Raw genomic sequence first — 19,704 nt, forward strand, 5'->3', positions numbered from 1 at the left:
ATATAAAAAGAAAGATGATGAAACTTACCAAACAAAAGCGCTGGCAGGTCGATAGACACACAAACAAACACAAACATACACACAAAATTCTAGCTTTCGCAACCAATGGTTGCCTCGTCAGGAAAGAGGGAAGGAGAAGGAAAAACAAAAGGATATGGGTTTTAAGGGAGAGGGTAAGGAGTCATTCCAATCCCGGGAGCGGAAAGACTTACCTTAGGGGGAAAAAAGGACAGGTATACACTCGCACACACACACATATCCATCCACACATACACAGACAAAAATGTCTGCTTGTGTCTGTGTATGTGTGGATGGATATGTGTGTGTGTGCGAGTGTATACCTGTCCTTTTTTCCCCCTAAGGTAAGTCTTTCCGCTCCCGGGATTGGAATGACTCCTTACCCTCTCCCTTAAAACCCATATCCTTTTGTTTTTCCTTCTCCTTCCCTCTTTCCTGACGAGGCAACCATTGGTTGCGAAAGCTAGAATTTTGTGTGTATGTTTGTGTTTGTTTGTGTGTCTATCGACCTGCCAGCGCTTTTGTTTGGTAAGTTTCATCATCTTTCTTTTTAGATATATTTTTCCCACGTGGAATGTTTCCCTCTATTATATATATATATATATATATATATATATATATATATATATATATATATATATATATATATATATATATAATGGAAGGAAACATTCCACGTGGGAAAAATTATATATAAATACAAAGATGAGGTGACTTACCGAACAAAAACGCTGGCAGGTCGATAGACACACAAACAAACACAAACATACACACAAAATTCAAGCTTTCGCAACAAATTGTTGCCTCATCAGGAAAGAGGGAAGGAGAGGGGAAGACGAAAGGAAGTGGGTTTTAAAGGAGAGGGTAAGGAGTCATTCCAATCCCGGGAGCGGAAAGACTTACCTTAGGGGGAAAAAAGGACAGGTATACACTCGCACACACGCACATATCCATCCACACATACAGATGTGGATGGATATGTGCGTGTGTGCGAGTGTATACCTGTCCTTTTTTCCCCCTAAGGTAAGTCTTTCCGCTCCCGGGATTGGAATGACTCCTTACCCTCTCCTTTAAAACCCACTTCCTTTCGTCTTCCCCTCTCCTTCCCTCTTTCCTGATGAGGCAACAATTTGTTGCGAAAGCTTGAATTTTGTGTGTATGTTTGTGTTTGTTTGTGTGTCTATCGACCTGCCAGCGTTTTTGTTCGGTAAGTCACCTCATCTTTATATATATATATATATATATATATATATATATATATATATATATATATATATATATATATATATATATATATATATATATAGAGGGAGAGAGAGAGAGAGAGAGAGAGAGAGGGAAACATTCCACGTGGGAAAAATATATCTAAAAAGAAAGATGATGAAACTTACCAAACAAAAGCGCTGGCAGGTCGATAGACACACAAACAAACACAAACATACACACAGAATTCTAGCTTTCGCAACCAATGGTTGCCTCGTCAGGAAAGAGGGAAGGAGAAGGAAAGACAAAAGGATTCCTTACCCTCTCCCTAAAACCCATATCCTTTTGTCTTTCCTTCTCCTTCCCTCTTTCCTGACGAGGCAACCATTGGTTGCGAAAGCTAGAATTTTGTGTGTATGTTTGTGTTTGTTTGTGTGTCTATCGACCTGGGTTTTAGGGAGAGGGTAAGGAATCCTTTAGTCTTTCCTTCTCCTTCCCTCTTTCCTGACGAGGCAACCATTGGTTGTGAAAGCTAGAATTTTGTGTGTATGTTTGTGTTTGTTTGTGTGTCTATCGACCTGCCAGCGCTTTTGTTTGGTAAGTTTCATCAGCTTTCTTTTTATATATATATATATATATAGTAAAACAATTACAATACATAAAGACACAGAAATGTCATATCTTCAGGTAACAAAATAAGGAAAAAAATTATAGTACAATAGATGGAAATAGGAGAATATGCATTTCCGGCGTTACAAGTTCTTTGCCATGTGGTTCGGTTTGTTCAACAAGGCTGGCCAGATAAGCCGCTGGCTCAGTCTTTGGTCTCTGTGTGCAACTATTTTTCCTTATAGTATTACCTCTCTGTTTTTGACAGTGTTTTGTTATTGTTCACGGAAGACCTCTCCCCTAAAGAGACATGTTTTTCAGCTAGGCATTGATGACAAAATTCTCAGTTTTCTTGTGGCTTGTGAACAGTGTGGCAGCCAGTAGGTAGCTCCCCAGGCACTCCATGTCCTCCTGGCCCACTCCAGGGCAGCCATGAGAATGCATTCATGTTTATTTCATGGGTCCTTTATTGAATTCCTATTGGCTCTTGGTTGTGGATGTATTTTCCCAGTTTCCTTACATTCTCTGGTGTGTGTCAACATTGGCTGACGTCACAATTCATAAGCTTTTGAGGGTTTTTCTTCTTTTGAGGGGTTGTCTTGTACCTTAGTTTCCAATAATGGGCCTCAGCTCATTTCTCACACCTTTCAATTGCTTTGTTCTTGTCACAGAATTCATCATGTTACAGTTCCACCATTCCACCCTCCATTAAAATAGTGAGGTGGAAAAACTAGTGTGTACATGTAAGTCCCAAATGAAAAGTTTTTGTGGATTCTTTGCCAGACGAAACCCTTCCCTGCATTCTGAGCGCCTATTGCTTCATGCCTACCGGGAAGGGTACCTGGCTGAGCTGGTTCACTGCTGGCAGCCACACAGGCCCCTCTACCTTCTGTGGCCTGTGCCACACCTGCCACAGTCAGGTTCGTCTGGCCACTTCACAGTGGGATTGCTGGTGTGGGCATGAGGGCTTGGTCACCAGCCCAAGTGGATACCATCCAATGTTGTTACCCGCCAGTGATAACATCTTTGTGATGTCTGTATGGCTGATTGGCTGTTAGAGTACCACTTTGATCAGTTATGCCCCCGCTTGTCACCGGATGCTACCAGTTTGCAGGTACAACCACCATCACTGCAGCCTGCCCCATAACCCTCCACCCTGAGCCCGTCCTCACCTGCTATGGAGGCACACCCATCCCACTGGCTTCCTCCCCCATGTGTAGCACCCTGCAGTTCCATCTTCCTAGCACCAGTTGCCAGTCTGTCTCCAGCCTTGGGTAGTTGCTGCAGACTGCTGTTCCAGTAGGGCTGCCTCCATCAGCTCTCTTGCCATCATCACTGGTGGGTCCAGCCCTGTCTCCTCTGCACTGAGACCTGCCCACTGATGATGAGACAGAAATGGTGATGGCACCTTACTCCCCGATGATGTCACTGGGTGCTGCATGGGATGCCACCCTCAGGCGTGCCTGCATTCCTCTGGTGTTCACCTGGCACATCATCCCACCCTTGCTGTTGGCACTGGCTGCTGCCACTCCATATCCAATTGATGCATCTCTCATCAGGTCACTGGCATCTCCTCCATCAACAGGGCGCCCTCTTCACATGAGGGAGAGGTGTACTATATCCTGCTACTAGTGTGTATGAGTGTGAGTGTGCCTGGTGTAGTATCACTGCATGTGTGTACTTAAATCAACCACCAGCTATCTCAGCATGGACTGGCCACTAGAGGCTGCCTGTAGGAAGCATGTACATGGCACTGTCTCTGCCACGCCATCTACCGGCAACTCATGCCTATATATGCATGGAGCAGTGCTGACTCACACTCACTGTGTTCTTATAGTTTGTACCACTCACATCAGTTGTTCTGTGCATCACTTATGTTGCATTTTCTGTGTGATTCTTTTGTCTTGTTATGTGTGAATCATGAGAGGCTTATTTCTGTTATTGTTCAGAGGTTTGTGGCTAAAGCCATATTTGTGTTATGTGGATCAGTTTTGTGTATTACTTATTTACTTTAGTCTGGAATTTTGAGTCATTTTAGTTCAAAATAAATTATGCAACACTGGTTCAGTGCAGTGTCTGACATTGGCAAAACCACATTTGGACACACAAGTCTCTACACTACTCTCTCTCTCTCTCTCTCTCTCTCTCTCTCTCTCTCTCTCTCTCTCTCTGTCTCAAAATATTGTTACTATTATGTGTAATTTTTAATAAGTGGAAATTGGGCCAGTATTGTCAGTGCTGAACAAGACGGTGGAAATTCTTTCCCCCATACCCCTTCTCTCCCAGTGATGACTCATATTCTGTTTTTCCTCCTCTTCCTGCACCACCTAAGATAAGGTTTCATGGTGTTGCGCATAGATATTCGCAGTCATTGTTTGGCCATGATTTCAGGAATGAGCTGGTGTTTAATAAGCTATTAAACTAATAACAAATATACCTGGAAGGAAGTGCTGGTTTGCTGTAAAACTAAAAGAAAAGTATCCTTGTTTTATAGACATAGCAGGAATGAATTGGAATGTGAATGTACGTTTTGTAAAAATGGACTGGATATTGATGTGAAAAATTCACTGCAGCAATATTTGGACTCCACAACAGCTGTTAAGAATATCTTCAGAAGTGCTTGACTCCATGCAAGATTTCACATATTTTATGTAGATATCTCTTCAAAAATCACCTGAATGGAAGGACTTAGAATCAACCATTAAATATCTTTTGGATAAAGGTGTACATGTAGGTGACACAAAATGTCTTAATGAGCACTGCTGCCTGAAGAAGTTTGTAAATGAAGAACATGAGTGTAACCATGATTTACCATATGTTCTGAGAAATTCATACATTCTTTCTACCACTCAGAACTGCTAAAAGTGGCTTCTTCTTCTTCTTTTCTTTTCTTCTTCTTCTTCTTCGTCTTCTCTCTCTCTCTCTCTCTCTCTATCTTTTTTTCCATCCTACAATGCAAGACTTTTCTTTCTAATCCAGAGTCACTGGGCAAAATAAACGAGCAGTTTGTCTGTGCACTTCCTGTTGCAAGTACAACATGATTATAAAATTGTTAGTGGCAAAGAGTCCCACAGCTATCTAATGAATGACTAATGACTATTAAGGAAGATAAGCTGTACTCTTGGGCTACTCTTAACAAAGTGCAAATGACGGGAAACATATAATAAGGTGTGTAATTGTTTCTAAATATAAAAATGTGGAAATAAAGCATACCTATAGTTTGTTCACGTTTTCTTGACCTGTGAGCCCATTGTTCCAATCTTTTTCTTGGCAATAGAAGCAGGAAGACGCTGTGTCACATGCTGCTACTGCCAGCCTATACAACCCTACAACAATGGTGTTATAACAGTTTTAATTTAATTTCATATTCATTGCTACAAATACCACAACTTTTGAACATGAATATCTCTTTAATAAGCTTTTAGGAAACCTTGTTGTTACCACACATTATTTCTACCACAAGAGATGATCAGTACCGCTGAACGTGATAGCAGAAGCATTCCCTCATACCTCTCCTCAGCCTGCTGTAGTCTAGTGCTTCTTGCTCTGCTCTCTGAGCCCACCAAAGTTTACACGTCAACAATAGGTGAACAGTCAGTGGTTCTCAATGTAAATATTGGTACTGTAGGAGTCTGGGCCTGTTTCGAAAAAGCTGTGTTAGAATGTGTTTTCATGAGGGCAACCAATTTTTTTTATCTTTTCTAGGTCACTACATTCATCAAATATGCATACAGAAGTGATTCCTACAATTTATTAACTGAAAACTATTTGTGATGGTAAATTCCACTCCTTTTGTCAGTTTTCCACTGTTAATGTATAGTAGTAAATAGTTGTTGTATGTCCACTGAATAAAATATCCTCTTTTAATTATAAAATATGGAAGTGTCCTCTTTTTATATTCTAAAATATAGAAAGTGTCCTCTTTTGTGCAATCCAAAATATGGGAGACTTAACCTAGGGATTTTTTGTCATTTGACAGAACATAAGAAATATATTAGGAAATTTCTGTTAGGATTTAGTTTTAGGGAGTAAAGGAGATCACTGACTGAACAACAGAAGCATTGAGTCATGTGCACACATGTGTATGAGCTAGGCATTTGATGCACAGTTGCCAGAGGCATTGGGGACTGGGGCACAGTGAACATGATGTGGAGGTATGGTGATAAGAGATAGGAAGGGGAAATTGTTGGTTGTATGGTGTGGGGACAGTGATCTAACAGAGACTGAGGCCAGGAGGATTGTGGAAGTGAAGGTGTATCACATCTGTGTAGTTCAGAAGGGTGGTGGAGAGAAGGATCCAGATGGCTTGGGTTGTCAAGTAGCCATTGAAATCAAGCATGTAGTGTTCAGGCACATGTTGTGCCACTGGGTGGTAGAATTTGTTTTTGAGCACAGTTTGGTGGTGGCCGTTCATTCTGCTGGACAGCTGGTCAGTTGTCATACCAACAGAAAATCTGTGCAGTGATTGCATCAGAGTTGGTGTATGACATGGTTGCTTTCACAAGTAGCTGGTTCTCTGGTAGGGTATGATAAGCCTGTGACCAGACTGGAATAGGAAGTACTGGGTGGGTGAATGGGCAAGTCTTGCACATGGGTCTTCTCAGCGATGTGATCCCTTTGGCAAGAGGCTGGGAGTGGGAGTGCCATGAACATAAGAAATGTCAAATGCTTTACAGGAATTAAATACTATGGTGATCCAATAAGTTTCCCAGGGGCCATCAACAAAGAGAACATGCAGATACGTAGGAACATTTACTAAAAGTGATACAGAAACCATTGGCCTTCTTCTCAGCATAGTCACCAACAGAAATAAGGTATTTTTCACACCATGCCTTTGTATTCCTGGGTAACAGAAGGTTGCTGCACAGGGTTAGAACAAGCATATGAAAGCTGTCTTACACTGAAAAATGTTGATTGATAGTCGTATCTTCAGGCACAAGAAAATATGGAGATATTGGAAGTACAAACAGTAGTACACGATGGACGGTAAAAAAACTTTACAGCCTAATTTATGCAGGAAATGAACTGTACCTGGATAAGAATTTTCATGGATTGACAAAATATCTACACTGTCCACCCCACTGCTCTTGTTTTCAATGGTCTTTTCAAATTCTTGCAGAGTTTCATAATTATGGTAGTTCCCAGTTCCATAGTGCAAGTAGCAACTGCTCAACAATGTCATCACTGATGAACAATGGCTACCTATTGCACTCTTCCCTGTGGACAGTTTGACAACTCTGGATAATATTGTGCTCTAACAATACAGCTGCTGTATGCTCATGATGTTGTGTCCATATACTAAACAGAGCTGACAATGAATTTAAATGATGCCACTTCAATTATTCAAATTTTATTATTGATCTAATTTCATGGCAGGAGAAGGAATCAGAGCTGTCTTTGTCAAAAGAAACAGTAACAGCACTTGAGTTAATTAAACTCCTATACAGGGAAGCCACATCTTGAATTTCTCACTTGTATGTGCTTGACTTTTTTGCATGGCCTGCTGTCTTTTGATAGGGTGGGAATGTTGCATTTAGAATAACTCTGCAGAAAAGCCATTTGTGACCTCAGCTCAAGAGGAGATACTACCTGTTAGAGAAATTAATGCTAATGAGTAATTAATGTAACAGCCTATAGTCATGCAATACTGTATTAAAGGAATCTTAATTCATTCCACACCCCAAGAGTTAAAAATGAATAATAAAGACGTGTATTTGAACAAATTTGGCTTATTGAGACAACTATGGCATTAAAGCCACAAATTCGTGCTAAAATATAGTCCATTGTTTTGAAAATGCCATGGGAATTTATTGAAGGGCAACCAGAAATTATGTGGATTTTATTTTAATTGTTTCATTTAATATGCTTCATAATTTGTCATCATAGTGTACTTATCATGAATAGTTTCTAAACCAATGGAACATGCCGAGACCTTAGAAGTACTAATGTTATGAGGATGTATAACAGTGGTCTCTTTGTAATGCACAGAATATAACCTCTTGATTGGGTTACTTATACCATCAATTTCAGAAAAAAATCTGTATTTTAATACCACTTAGAAGTTACATTTCCTATTTCTAGTTCCTCCCACACTGTTCTTTGTTACAACGAGTGAGTAAGGTTTGGCAGGAAGACTACTGCAAAGTTGATGCTGTTTGTCACAATCTAGTTTACTCCCCCTCTTTTTTCTGATCCTGTTGTTAGTAAAAACTGCTTTCAAACATGAGCATAGTAGATTCAAACAGTCTTTTTGATGTTCAATATAACTTTATTTTCAGGTTATAGCTTACATTTCAAACGAGAATTTGGTGAATGGGAAAAAATGATTCTGCATGCTGAAGACAACCACTTTAATCTAGAGAACCTCCAGTGTGGCTCAAAGTATCAGCTTTATATTCAGGCTTTCAATCAAGCTGGACACAGCAACCCCACAGATACTCTGTTTGCTTACACACAAGGAAAAGGCAAGTAATTTGAAACTGGCGTAGAAATAGTTTTTTAATAAGTCATTTACCTTTTTACATTCAGTAACAACACATGTACAATATGGTAGGCAGTATAAATACATGGTGTTTCATGTATGATGTAAACACTACGTCCATTGTTGCATGGGAATTAATACCAGGAGTCAGGTTCTAACTGTCACATATTCTCTGGCCCATTCCTTGGACTCTAACAGGGTGGTGTCTCAGCTTTTGATGAAGTAGACGAAATAGGATTGCTCTTGGAAAGGAGACTGAGAAAATTGTTGCACTGTTAACCAGTTGGGAGTCACAGAGTGTGTGACCTTATTATGAGTAAAGTTCCTGCCTTCAAAACACCTTGTATAGTTGTCACAGATGCAGTGGCAGAATGTGCTCTTGGATTATCCTGCATGAAATAACTACAGGTCATTTCAAACAATGGAAAACCTAAGGTTGGAATAATAACAGCATGAATTAGGAGAGACTGTTACTCACCACATAGAGGAGGCATTGGGCAGCAAACAGGCACATTTAAATGAACATGTAATAGTAAACAAAGCTTCGTCTGTCTGCCACTCAACACCTCCATAGGTTATTTTGTTAGTAATTAATTCCCGGAAAAGAGATTGCAGTATCCTGTTTACTTACCTATCAGAAGTTATGGTTTGGTTGAAAATGATCAGTCAGATAACTTATGCTGCACTAACTGCACACCACACTCCTGTTTTCACATCTTGAGGTTACTTATGAGAATTTGCAGAACTGCAGCTTCAGTTGTTCTGCAAGTTCATATATTCTAATAAATGCAGCATGATTCAAGAGAAGGAAAGAGCATTTCATGATCAATCAGCCTCTCTGTCAGCCCCAAATTGCAGTAGCATGTTGCATTAGTCATGTTGAGCAACAGATTCATATGGTTCTGGTTTGACTCTGTGCACAGCTCTGCAAACATGCTGCTAATGCACCGGGCTGGAGTGGTAACTCATAGATTTCTTTCTAATGCCTCTCCTCAGTTATCCAATTTGGCTAAAGACAATATGCCACTTGTCAGAGTCCAAGGAACGGGCCTTAACTTATGCAGCGAAGGGACCTGCTTATTCTGTATTAGTTTCCTTGCAGTGCTGGATACAACAATTGTATCGTATATGAAACACTATGTACATGGCATTTATTTGATTTCAAATGCACAGTTTCATGTTCAGAATGAGAATCAGTCAGTGGACAGACACAGTTTTTGGTATAATATTGATGTGCACAAGATAAGGAATTTGTGAAATATTTAACCTAAAAAACAGCAAAACATAACACACTATGTTTCACATCATATTACAGCAAGAATTAAATAGAATAGAACACAACTGAGAAGCATAGTGATGAAATAAACTATCCACCCAAAAAGTTCCAAGACTGATTTTATTTCTGGCATATTAGTGACATCAGTGCAATAACTGTGGTGGCAGCTTGAATTAACAATTGTAAACAACAAATTTGCCTTCGACCCAATTTGTTGTCAACTGGAAGTGGTAAGTAGTAGATGTATGACCATAGTGTGTCAATGTTGTCTCAAAAATCAAGTGTTCAAGACATACTCCAGAATGTTGCGAAGAAGAGAAAAGAGTACACATAGTTTATTCCACACAAATTGACTCCTCATCAAGAACACCACATGGACATCTGCTGCATCCTGATTGAAAGTCACAGTGTGGACAATTCTTTTCTAGAAAAGATCATCGTGGGTGGTGAGACATGGTGTTGTTTTATTGACAAAGTTCAGGAACTGAATGAAAGGTCAACACTTTGATGGCATAACCAACATTGAAGCCATTTTAACATGCAAGTTGAATGATATCTCAAAGAAATACTTTTCTGGCAGTTTTACATGGTTGTATGAACGTTCTATTCATTTTACTCAATCTGGAGAGGGGGGGGGGGGGGGGCTATGTAGAACAACTGAGGCATTACAACCATCATCTTCAGGTTTCTTCTTTTTTTTATTAATCAGTCTTGAAACTTTTTGGACTGACAGGAATGATAAAAACAATGAAAGAAAATGAATAGTGAAATTATTAGTGACAGAATTGGATAAATTTGGTACAAAACTGAAGGTTTCTATTTCTACATTTTATACTGTGTGTACACATTATCCTATCACATTCTTAACTTTTGTACATTATATTGAGTACTTTCACAAACAGATTTTCTGTACTGCAAGAATCATAATTGTTAAAACAACCATTATTGTGTTTGTTTATGTAACCATGTGAAAGTAGCATTGTTTGGTTGTGGTATCTCAGGCAGATTTATTAGCAAGCTTTCCATAATTTATTATCCTCATTATCTTTTTCTGGACAAAGCAATTCAGTTTACATCCTACATCCAAGAACTTTTGATTTTACTAATATTTATCCTGTTGCTTTTATTGCAAATTAATGCTGATTTCTAACTGTGGGAAATAATACTAATGTCACCTAAAAAACCAGTCTGCCATAGCAGTGTCACAATTATAACCTATGTTTTAACTTGCACCCAGTATGGTTTTAGTTGTATTTATGAAATGGTATTTGTCTCCAACAACCTTCTAACAGAAAGTGTTGAAAGGTGATGAAAATAAGACAACAGGTCTTATTTTGGTGGTATTATGCAGGTGCAATGTAGGATTTTTTTTTCACTGTCCTCTGTAATTGATGTGATTTTAGTAGTGCTGATGCCACATTGAACATTGCACACTTTGCACATTGCGCAGTTATAACCCATACCTGATAGTTAAATTACCATCTGTGTGGATTTTTACAGTCCCTTTACAACACAGTTGCAACCCTTTCTGCATATTCCAGAAAAGATAATACAACATTGAGTTTCTTGTGGTTCCTTCATCTTCAGACATAGAAAATTCATCGCCCATCTCATGCTGTGAAAAATCCAGGGTACTAGTACACATAATTCAAGCCACTTAAGTTCTGGGACATTTACAAAAAGAGCTTTGTCACTGACCATTAGTTTGCCAAAATAGGTACTCTGTAAACATATTTGGTACACATTTTGATCTGCAACTGTGAAACAGAGAAAACATCCAGAAACAACAAATTTTCATAAATACTACTCATATCTATATTGTCAGTAGTTCCCAAAAATTGTCAAGAGCTTTAAGCCCTAGGACAAGTGTAAATATCCTCCAGGCTTTCATTGAAGGCAATGTGGGCCTAGTGGGTGTGAGAAGGCCTGTATTGGTCAGATATGTTGGACTATTTGAGTATTTGTTATTAGTCCTGTACATAGGAAGGACAACTGGAAAAGAAGGTGGTTGCTGAGCACATACAGTCATCTCTGAGGGTTCTCCCATGTGTTGGAATCTACAGAGCCAGATTTATTTATTTTGTGAATGAATACATGTGAGGTGTGTTCAAAAAGAAACTGAACTTTCACTATATCAACTTTACTGCTTATTGTACAACATTTTAAGCATTGTCCCCTTCAAAAGAGTTCCCTCTACTGGCAACATACCATTCCCATAATTTCTTCCAATTTTGGAACACCTCCTGGATCACATTTTGTGGGATGGTGTGCAGGTTTCACATCGCATTGTCTTGTATCACCTCTGTGGTTTGGAAATGACATCCTTTCAAAGTGTTTTTCAGTTTGAGAAACAGAAAAAAGTCTGCTGGGGCTAGGTTGGGAGAATACAGTGGAAGGGGCACAACTGGAATGGGGTGTTGTGCTAGATAGCTGCAGATAAGGAGTGACACGTGAGCTGGCACATTTTCATGATGCAACATCCAACTCTGGTTTTCCCACAATTCAGGCCTCTTCCTGTACACAGTATCCCTCAATGCACTAGGATTCCCTTGTAGACTTCTTTGTTTACCTTCTGACCACACTGCACAAATTCATGATGGATAATACCTTTTTAGTCAAAAAACACTATCAACATCACCTTCATCTTTCGCTGACTCGTGTGCTTTTTTTGGACGTGGTAACACTTTGTCCACCCCCTGCAATGACAGCATCTTCATTTCAGCATCATAATCATACACCCACACCTCATCACCTAAAAAGTCCTGATTGTCATTAACAGTGTCAAGCAGTTCCTTGCACATTTCAACACAGGTCTGTTTTTGATCTTCAGTTAACAAACACAGTACAAATTTTGCACCGAACAGATGCATCTCAAGTTTTTCGCTCAAAATTTGATGGCATAATCCTACACTGAAGTCCGCCTCCTCAGCAACTTCCTGAACAGTTAAACGACAATTTCCACAAATCACAGCAAGGACGCTATCCACATGACCATCACCTGTTGCTGTGGAAGGACGTCCAGACTTGTAATCATCACAGACCAACTTCTGCTCTTTTGAATACATCTGGCATAATTCAGCATTGTACCAATGACATATCTGTTAAAGCAACCTTTCCTTTGACATAACTTAGTAGATAAACATCCTGTGTACTAAATTCTATAATGTTCTTTAATTCCAGAATTATGTGGGATTTGTGGTAGTAACTGAATGAACCATGACAGCTGTGGACTACATGAACATTATTGTGTACCATGTTCATCTCTTCATGCTTGATGTTTTCCCCAGTGGCAATGGCATCTTCCAGCAGGATAACCATTCACATCATAAGCCTAGAAGTGCACTACAGTGGTTCGAGGTGCATTATAGTGAATTCACATTGATGTCTTGGTCACCAAATTCATTTGATCCGAACCCGATGGAACACATCTGGAATGCTATGAGATGCCAGTTCTGCACTCTGTGGCACTCTTGAATTCAAGCTCAGTAAACAATTTTTGACCTCAGAAGAAATAACTTGAATAAAAACTACTTATTTTTAATTTATGTTAGAAAATTAACTGTACCACAACTACTTCTGAGCAGCTTCATCAACATATACCGTATAGTTTAGTTACCAAACTCAACTTAATCTCTTTAAATAATTTGACCATGTACTCTGCATTATATGTGTGTTACAGCTCCAGTTGCTCCAAACAAAGATGAATTTTTGGTAATAAATTCTACTTTTATACATCTAAATGTAAGGACATGGGACACTGGAGGATGTCCTATAACAACACTGGTAGTAGAATATAAACTGAAATCTGACAAGAAATGGACACTCGTCACGAATAATTTGAAGTACACAGAAGAGAAATTTTCTATTCTTGATCTTAATCCTGAGACAGAGTACCAGCTGCGAATTACTGCGCACAATAGTGCAGGCTCAACTGTATCCCTATATGATTTCATAACATCTTTCAGTGCCGGAGGTAAGTCTTGTATGGATTTCTGTTTAATGTACTCAGCTGAAATATCACTCTTAATTAGTCACTAATAATTATTTATAACACAAGAAAGTAAAATCTCCGGTGCTGTTTTTATGTAACTCTGGTAGGGAAATTGGAACAAATTATAGAAGGAACAAGAAAAACTCGAGATTATCATCATTGAGTCTTACACAGTATTGGAGCATAGGTATAAGTTTACAAGAGAGAAAGTATTGTGATTTAGCAGCAAATTGATACACAATTAATCACCGTAAACTTCTTGGCAAACTATACAATATTAAGAAGGATTTTTATATCACTAGTATTGTCAAGAACCCTATTTCAAGTCAAAGATTATATGCCCCTCGCCAAGGTAAAAGAAGAGTCACAGGGGAAACCAAAGAGTGCTATGCGAAAAGGCAGTGTGATCTTGCTCCAACAACCAGACATGCAACTGTAGCAATTATCTTCTTTTCCCAGCATATCGAAGAAAATTTATATGCAGACAATACTGTCAGTTATGACCAAAGAAGGAGTTTTGAAGACGTTGGGAAGACTTTATCAGCAGCTCTTTAGATGTGCTGTCCTTACCATAAGGCAAATCATCTAAAGCCTGAATCAAGTACAAACCAAAAGAGTGCTTTTCTCTTATGAAATTAAGAAGCAAGGAAATACCTAAGCGTTGAATGGGAAGGACTCATCATAGTTCATTATGGCAGATACTGCACCACCATGAGCTTAAAAGGGAAAAATAAGTGCAGGTAATAACATCATAAAAAATATGAGAGGTTCACGTTTTGGAACACAGCTAGCATATTTATGCAAGACAGCTCTAACCTTGTTTTTGTACCTAGAGAGTGTGCCACAACAGTCTGAGAAGCATGTGCTCACACAAAGCAAATTGATATGGCTCTAAGTGAATAAATTTTAATCACCACAGGGTTTCTAAGCTCAATTTATGAACTTTACTTTTTGCATAGCACCACCTAGCAGTTACATGCCAAGAATATGAAGAGAGTGAGAAGAAGAAGCAAGTGTATAATTCTTGGGTGTCTGCTCAGGTCACATCGTAATTCCTCCTCAATATTTCGCAGACGAAGTCATAGCCATGTCAGGTGGTCCCTGATGTCTGTTGCTCCACTCTTGTTGGTATCATCAGTGTACCAGGTGGTTATAATTAAACATTCCCTGTTTAATACATTATAACATGGAAACTTGGTAGCATTAATGTCCAGAGTATGGGTGCACGATTTCCATGTGTCACAGCACCACCATCCAGTTCCAACTATGGCCACCAAGTGCTGTGATCAGTCTTCTTGATTCATAGTCTCACACAACTGACCAGTTGCAGTGCACTTTTTGACATGTCGACATGAGCTTGGACAAAGAGAGCAGGGCATTATTGGTGAGTTCTAGTAGCAAAACAACAGTAATTCTGCAGCTGCACTTCGGGATTATCATCAGCTGAAAGGATTACAGAAGGTTCCTCTTTCTGCACCTGCTGTGCAGAACATGAAGTAGTTTGAATCAACTGGAGAACTGGATGTCACGCCAGGAAGAGGCTGATGACCGTTTGCACCACAGGTGGTTGATGAAATCGCTGTTGCCATGGCAGACAATGCTGCGCGCAATTCCCAATCATCAGGGAGTGCACTTGCTGTGTCACAACAGTTGAACATCCCATAGTCTGCTGTACAGAAGGTGCTTTGAACCTTTCTCAAATGGTGTCCTACAAGATCCATATCATACAGCAGTTTGCACCACAGGATGCACAACATGTTACCTTGAATGAGATTTTCACTCTGCAGCGGAGTGTGCGCTGATATGAAACTTCCTGGCAGATTAAAACTGTGTGCCCGACCGAGACTCGAACTTGGGACCTTTGCCTTCATGGGCAGGTGCTCTACCATCTGAGCTCCCGAAGCACGACTCACGCCCGGTACTCACAGCTTTACTTCTGCCAGAGGCATGTGTCTTACTGTCACTTTTAAGATGTAAATCTTCAATTTCATACCCTTCATACATGCTAGGTTGGTAAGATGATGATGCCCATCTGCTGAACGCCACATTCAAATCCGTTCTCATTTTCATATCCTAGATTTAAAAGCTATTCATGTATCTGAACATTTTTATTTTTAGTCAGTTACACAGGTTTTCCATGTACGGTATGGCAACTGTTGCCCTGCAAGAGCTCTTTGTTCAGTTTCCGCCAGTTGATTTCCTTCATAACCAAATATGGTATTAACTCTTAGTCGTAATAACTACTGTTTAGTTGTCATAAGCCTTGATATCAGGTGGGGGACTTTAATGATCCATGTCCTAATTCCTCCATGATATTTCAGGAAACAGACTCAATGCCACCTTCAGATGGCTCCTGATGACTGCTCCTCTGCTCTTGTCGGTGTCCTATATACACTGGCTGTTACCCTCTCCTATCACTGTCCTTGTGACAGCTGCTCCAAACTATGGTCCGTGTCCCAGTTACTGCTGTTGGATGCAGACCTCACTGTAGTGGAACATGACTCTTTTTGATACCCCATGTAAGGTTCCATGCCTGACTCAGTAGTAGGCCACTATCTTGGATGGTTAAAGCATCACAAACCCTCATTTCAGTGGCCTCGTTAATAATGCACTCCCAGAAGGAGGAAGATTGCATAAGTATTTTGGTGTTGTTCTAATCTATAGTACAGCCATTCTTATACTGTGGTTGGCAATGGCTGATATTCATTCTGGCATACATGTTTATGGCACCTCTCTTCTGTAGTGCATGCAGTTTCCCCAGTGCTTTGCTGCACTGACTGGGGATTTGTAGACCCCCAGTTTTTGGAGGCCTATATCATCCTTTACTAAACCTAGTAGACTAAAGGTTTTCCGGGGTGGGCACAATACCCATTTAGCATTTGTCATTCCAAGATTCTGCCAATTTCTCTGTAGGTACTGCCAACAAATGGGATGTGTGCTAGTGATTTGTGCTCTTCTTTTTCTTCTTGCAGTTCTCTAGGTAACTGCTGTTCTCTAGGTAACCACAGCTCCTTGCTGCTCTGGCCATTCTTCAAATTGTCATCTCCAGGTGCTTCAGCTAAGTTGGAAGGCTGTCTTGTTTGCAGATGGATCACATCCTGTGAGTAAGTGTGAATAAAATGCCTTCATACTGGGAGTTGTAGTGGCCACTGGAGGCATGTTGATACCGATCAACGTGTGTAGGTATTCTGTAACACAATGTGTTGGGTTTTGTTGGGCATGCCCTGTGCCCTTCTCCTCAAAATCTTCCACAAACAACTTTGCTTCAGTTGGTGAGAGAGGATACCCCATGGCCATGCTGTCCACCTGCTGGTGATGAATTTCTTACTTATTAGTTAGATGTAGTCATTTAATGGTACTGGTGAAGAGGGATACTGTGTCAAAACTCCCCAACAAGTAATTATCGTTGCGGCAAAGTTCTTGTAATGTTGTACAAAGTGAATGGATTTGCTGATGTGATGTCCACATTTTTCTGCAGGTGGACTCAGAAGAGCAATCAGCTGTTGGGCCAAGCCATATCTTGCTGGTCCTGTATTCTAGCTGTGGGGCACAGTGGAATGCTCTCTTTGTGGACCTTTGACAGTCATCATGATGCAACTGCTCAAGATCAAAAATTTTTGACAGTTTTCACATCAAAGGTACTGTGAAGAAGTTCGATATTTTTCTCTGGAGGCAACTTGTCAGATCTCCTTCTGTCTTTCTGTATGGTGAGGTCCCCACCCAACAGTGATAGCATGGGCTAGAGACCAGAGTTTGGAGCAAGATGCTGCTATCCAGCTCCCCACTGTCACCATTTACAGTGGCAGCCACACAGATAGCAATAGTAGTAGAGTGGAGGAGGGTAACAACCAGCATATATACCAGGTGGTTATAATTAAACTTTCCCTATTTAACACATTATAACATGGAAACTAATTACTGCACGAGTACCAAATTTGGTAGCATAAATGTCAAGACATGGGGAAGGGAAATAATGCAGAATCAATTCAATTGAAACACTTTTAATGAGATGCTACGGTACACCATACCATTAAATACCAGTATCATTACTGCAACAAAAGGGGCTCAATATGGCGCCCATCAGTGTCTAGAAGAGTCTGAAAGTGCAGGATTGCATTCTGCATAGCAGAACAAAGTATGTCCGTAGGTACGCTGGCTACCTCTCTTGACATGCTGCGCTTCAGATCAGCACATGTGTGAATGTTCCCCTGGTAAACCCTATTCTTCCTGTAGCTCAGAAACCAGAAATCACAGAGAGTGAGATCAGGTGATCATGCCAGCCACACATTTGGAAATGATTGGCTGATAATTCAATCATTTCCAAATGTGTTTCGGGAAAGCAGGTGAACTTGATGAGTGATGTATGGTGGGTCCCCATCTTGTACAAAAACTGTTGAGTTCAATGCATCTCTCTCCTGTAGGGTGTATGACATGCTGGTGAAGCACCTCTCAGCAATGCTGGCCAGTCACACTGCACATCTTTGGTCCTTGAGTCTTTGGTCCTTGACTGCCAACCTGTCCAAAAAAAAAAAAAAAAAAAAAAAAAGGGGGGGGGGGGGGGGGGAATGGGGGGTCAAGATGAGCCATGAAGCCACACCATATGGTGACGTGACACATTCACCATACAGAGAAACTTCATGCACAGTGACTGGAGATGAACATCCCCCACACTCAGCAAATCTGTGTGTTCACCTCACCCATCAGACAAAAATGAGCATCTCTCTGTAGGACAGTCTAAGGCCAGCCCTCATCAATTTGAATCCTTGCGAGAGTTCACTTTTTACAACATTACAAGAACTTTGCCGCAATGATAATTACTTGTTGGGGAGTTTTGACACAGTATCCCTCTTCACCAGTACCATTAAATGACTACATCTAACTAATAAGTAAGAAATTCATCACCAGCAGGTGGACAGCATGGCTATGGGGTGACCTCTCTCACCAACTGAAGCAAAGTTGTTTGTGGAAGATTTTGAGGAGAAGGGCACAGGGCAAGCCCAACAAAACCCAACACATTGTGTTACAGAATACCTACACACGTTGATCGGTATCAACATGCCTCCAGTGGCCACTACAACTCCCAGTATGAAGGCATTTTATTCACACTTACTCACAGGATGTGATCCATCTGCAAACAAGACAGCCTTCCAACTTAGCTGAAGCACCTGGAGATGACAATTTGAAGAATGGCCAGAGCAGCAAGGAGCTGTGGTTACCTAGAGAACAGCAGTTACCTAGAGAACTGCAAGAAGAAAAAGAAGAGCACAAATCACTAGCACACATCCCATTTGTTGGCAGTACCTACAGAGAAATTGGCAGAATCTTGGAATGACAAATGCTAAATGGGTATTGTGCCCACCCTGGAAAACCTTTAGTCTACTAGGTTTAGTAAAGGATGATATAGGCCTCCAAAAACTGGGGGTCTACAAATCCCCAGTCAGTGCAGCAAAGCACTGGGGAAACTGCATGCACTACAGAAGAGAGGTGCCATAAACATGTATGCCAGAATGAATATCAGCCATTGCCAACCACAGTATAAGAATGGCTGTACTATAGATTAGAACAACACCAAAATACTTATGCAATCTTCCTCCTTCTGGGAGTGCATTATTAACGAGGCCACTGAAATGAGGGTTTGTGATGCTTTAACCATCCAAGATAGTGGCCTACTACTGAGTCAGGCATGGAACCTTACATGGGGTATCAAAAAGAGTCATGTTCCACTACAGTGAGGTCTGCATCCAACAGCAGTAACTGGGACACGGACCATAGTTTGGAGCAGCTGTCACAAGGACAGTGATAGGAGAGGGTAACAGCCAGTGTATATAGGACACCGACAAGAGCAGAGGAGCAGTCATCATGAGCCATCTAAAGGTGGCAATGAGTCTGTTTCCTGAAATATCATGGAGGAATTAGGACATAGATCATTAAAGTCCCCCACCTGATATCAAGGCTTATGACAACTAAACAGTAGCTATTACGACTAAGAGTTAATACCATATTTGGTTATGAAGGAAATCAACTGGCAGAAACTGAACAAAGAGCTCTTGCAGGGCAACAGTTGCCATACCGTACATGGAAAACCTGTGTAACTGACTAAAAATAAAAATGTTCAGATACATGAAT

General features: G+C 40.4%; 1 protein-coding gene across 1 annotated transcript in view; it reads left to right on the forward strand.

Annotated features, from left to right (window-relative positions):
* The window catches only part of LOC124796164 (Down syndrome cell adhesion molecule-like protein Dscam2), a 93,495-nt gene that overhangs the window by 39,910 nt on the left and 33,881 nt on the right, over positions 1 to 19,704 (forward strand). The window contains exons 8-9 of the mRNA XM_047260255.1: positions 8,109 to 8,294; positions 13,267 to 13,560. Of these exons, the coding sequence (XP_047116211.1) occupies positions 8,109 to 8,294; positions 13,267 to 13,560 (480 nt within the window). The remainder of the gene's footprint in view (positions 1 to 8,108; positions 8,295 to 13,266; positions 13,561 to 19,704) is intronic.

This window comes from Schistocerca piceifrons, chromosome 4 (genome assembly GCF_021461385.2).
Source record: "Schistocerca piceifrons isolate TAMUIC-IGC-003096 chromosome 4, iqSchPice1.1, whole genome shotgun sequence".
Lineage (NCBI taxonomy): Eukaryota > Metazoa > Arthropoda > Insecta > Orthoptera > Acrididae > Schistocerca > Schistocerca piceifrons.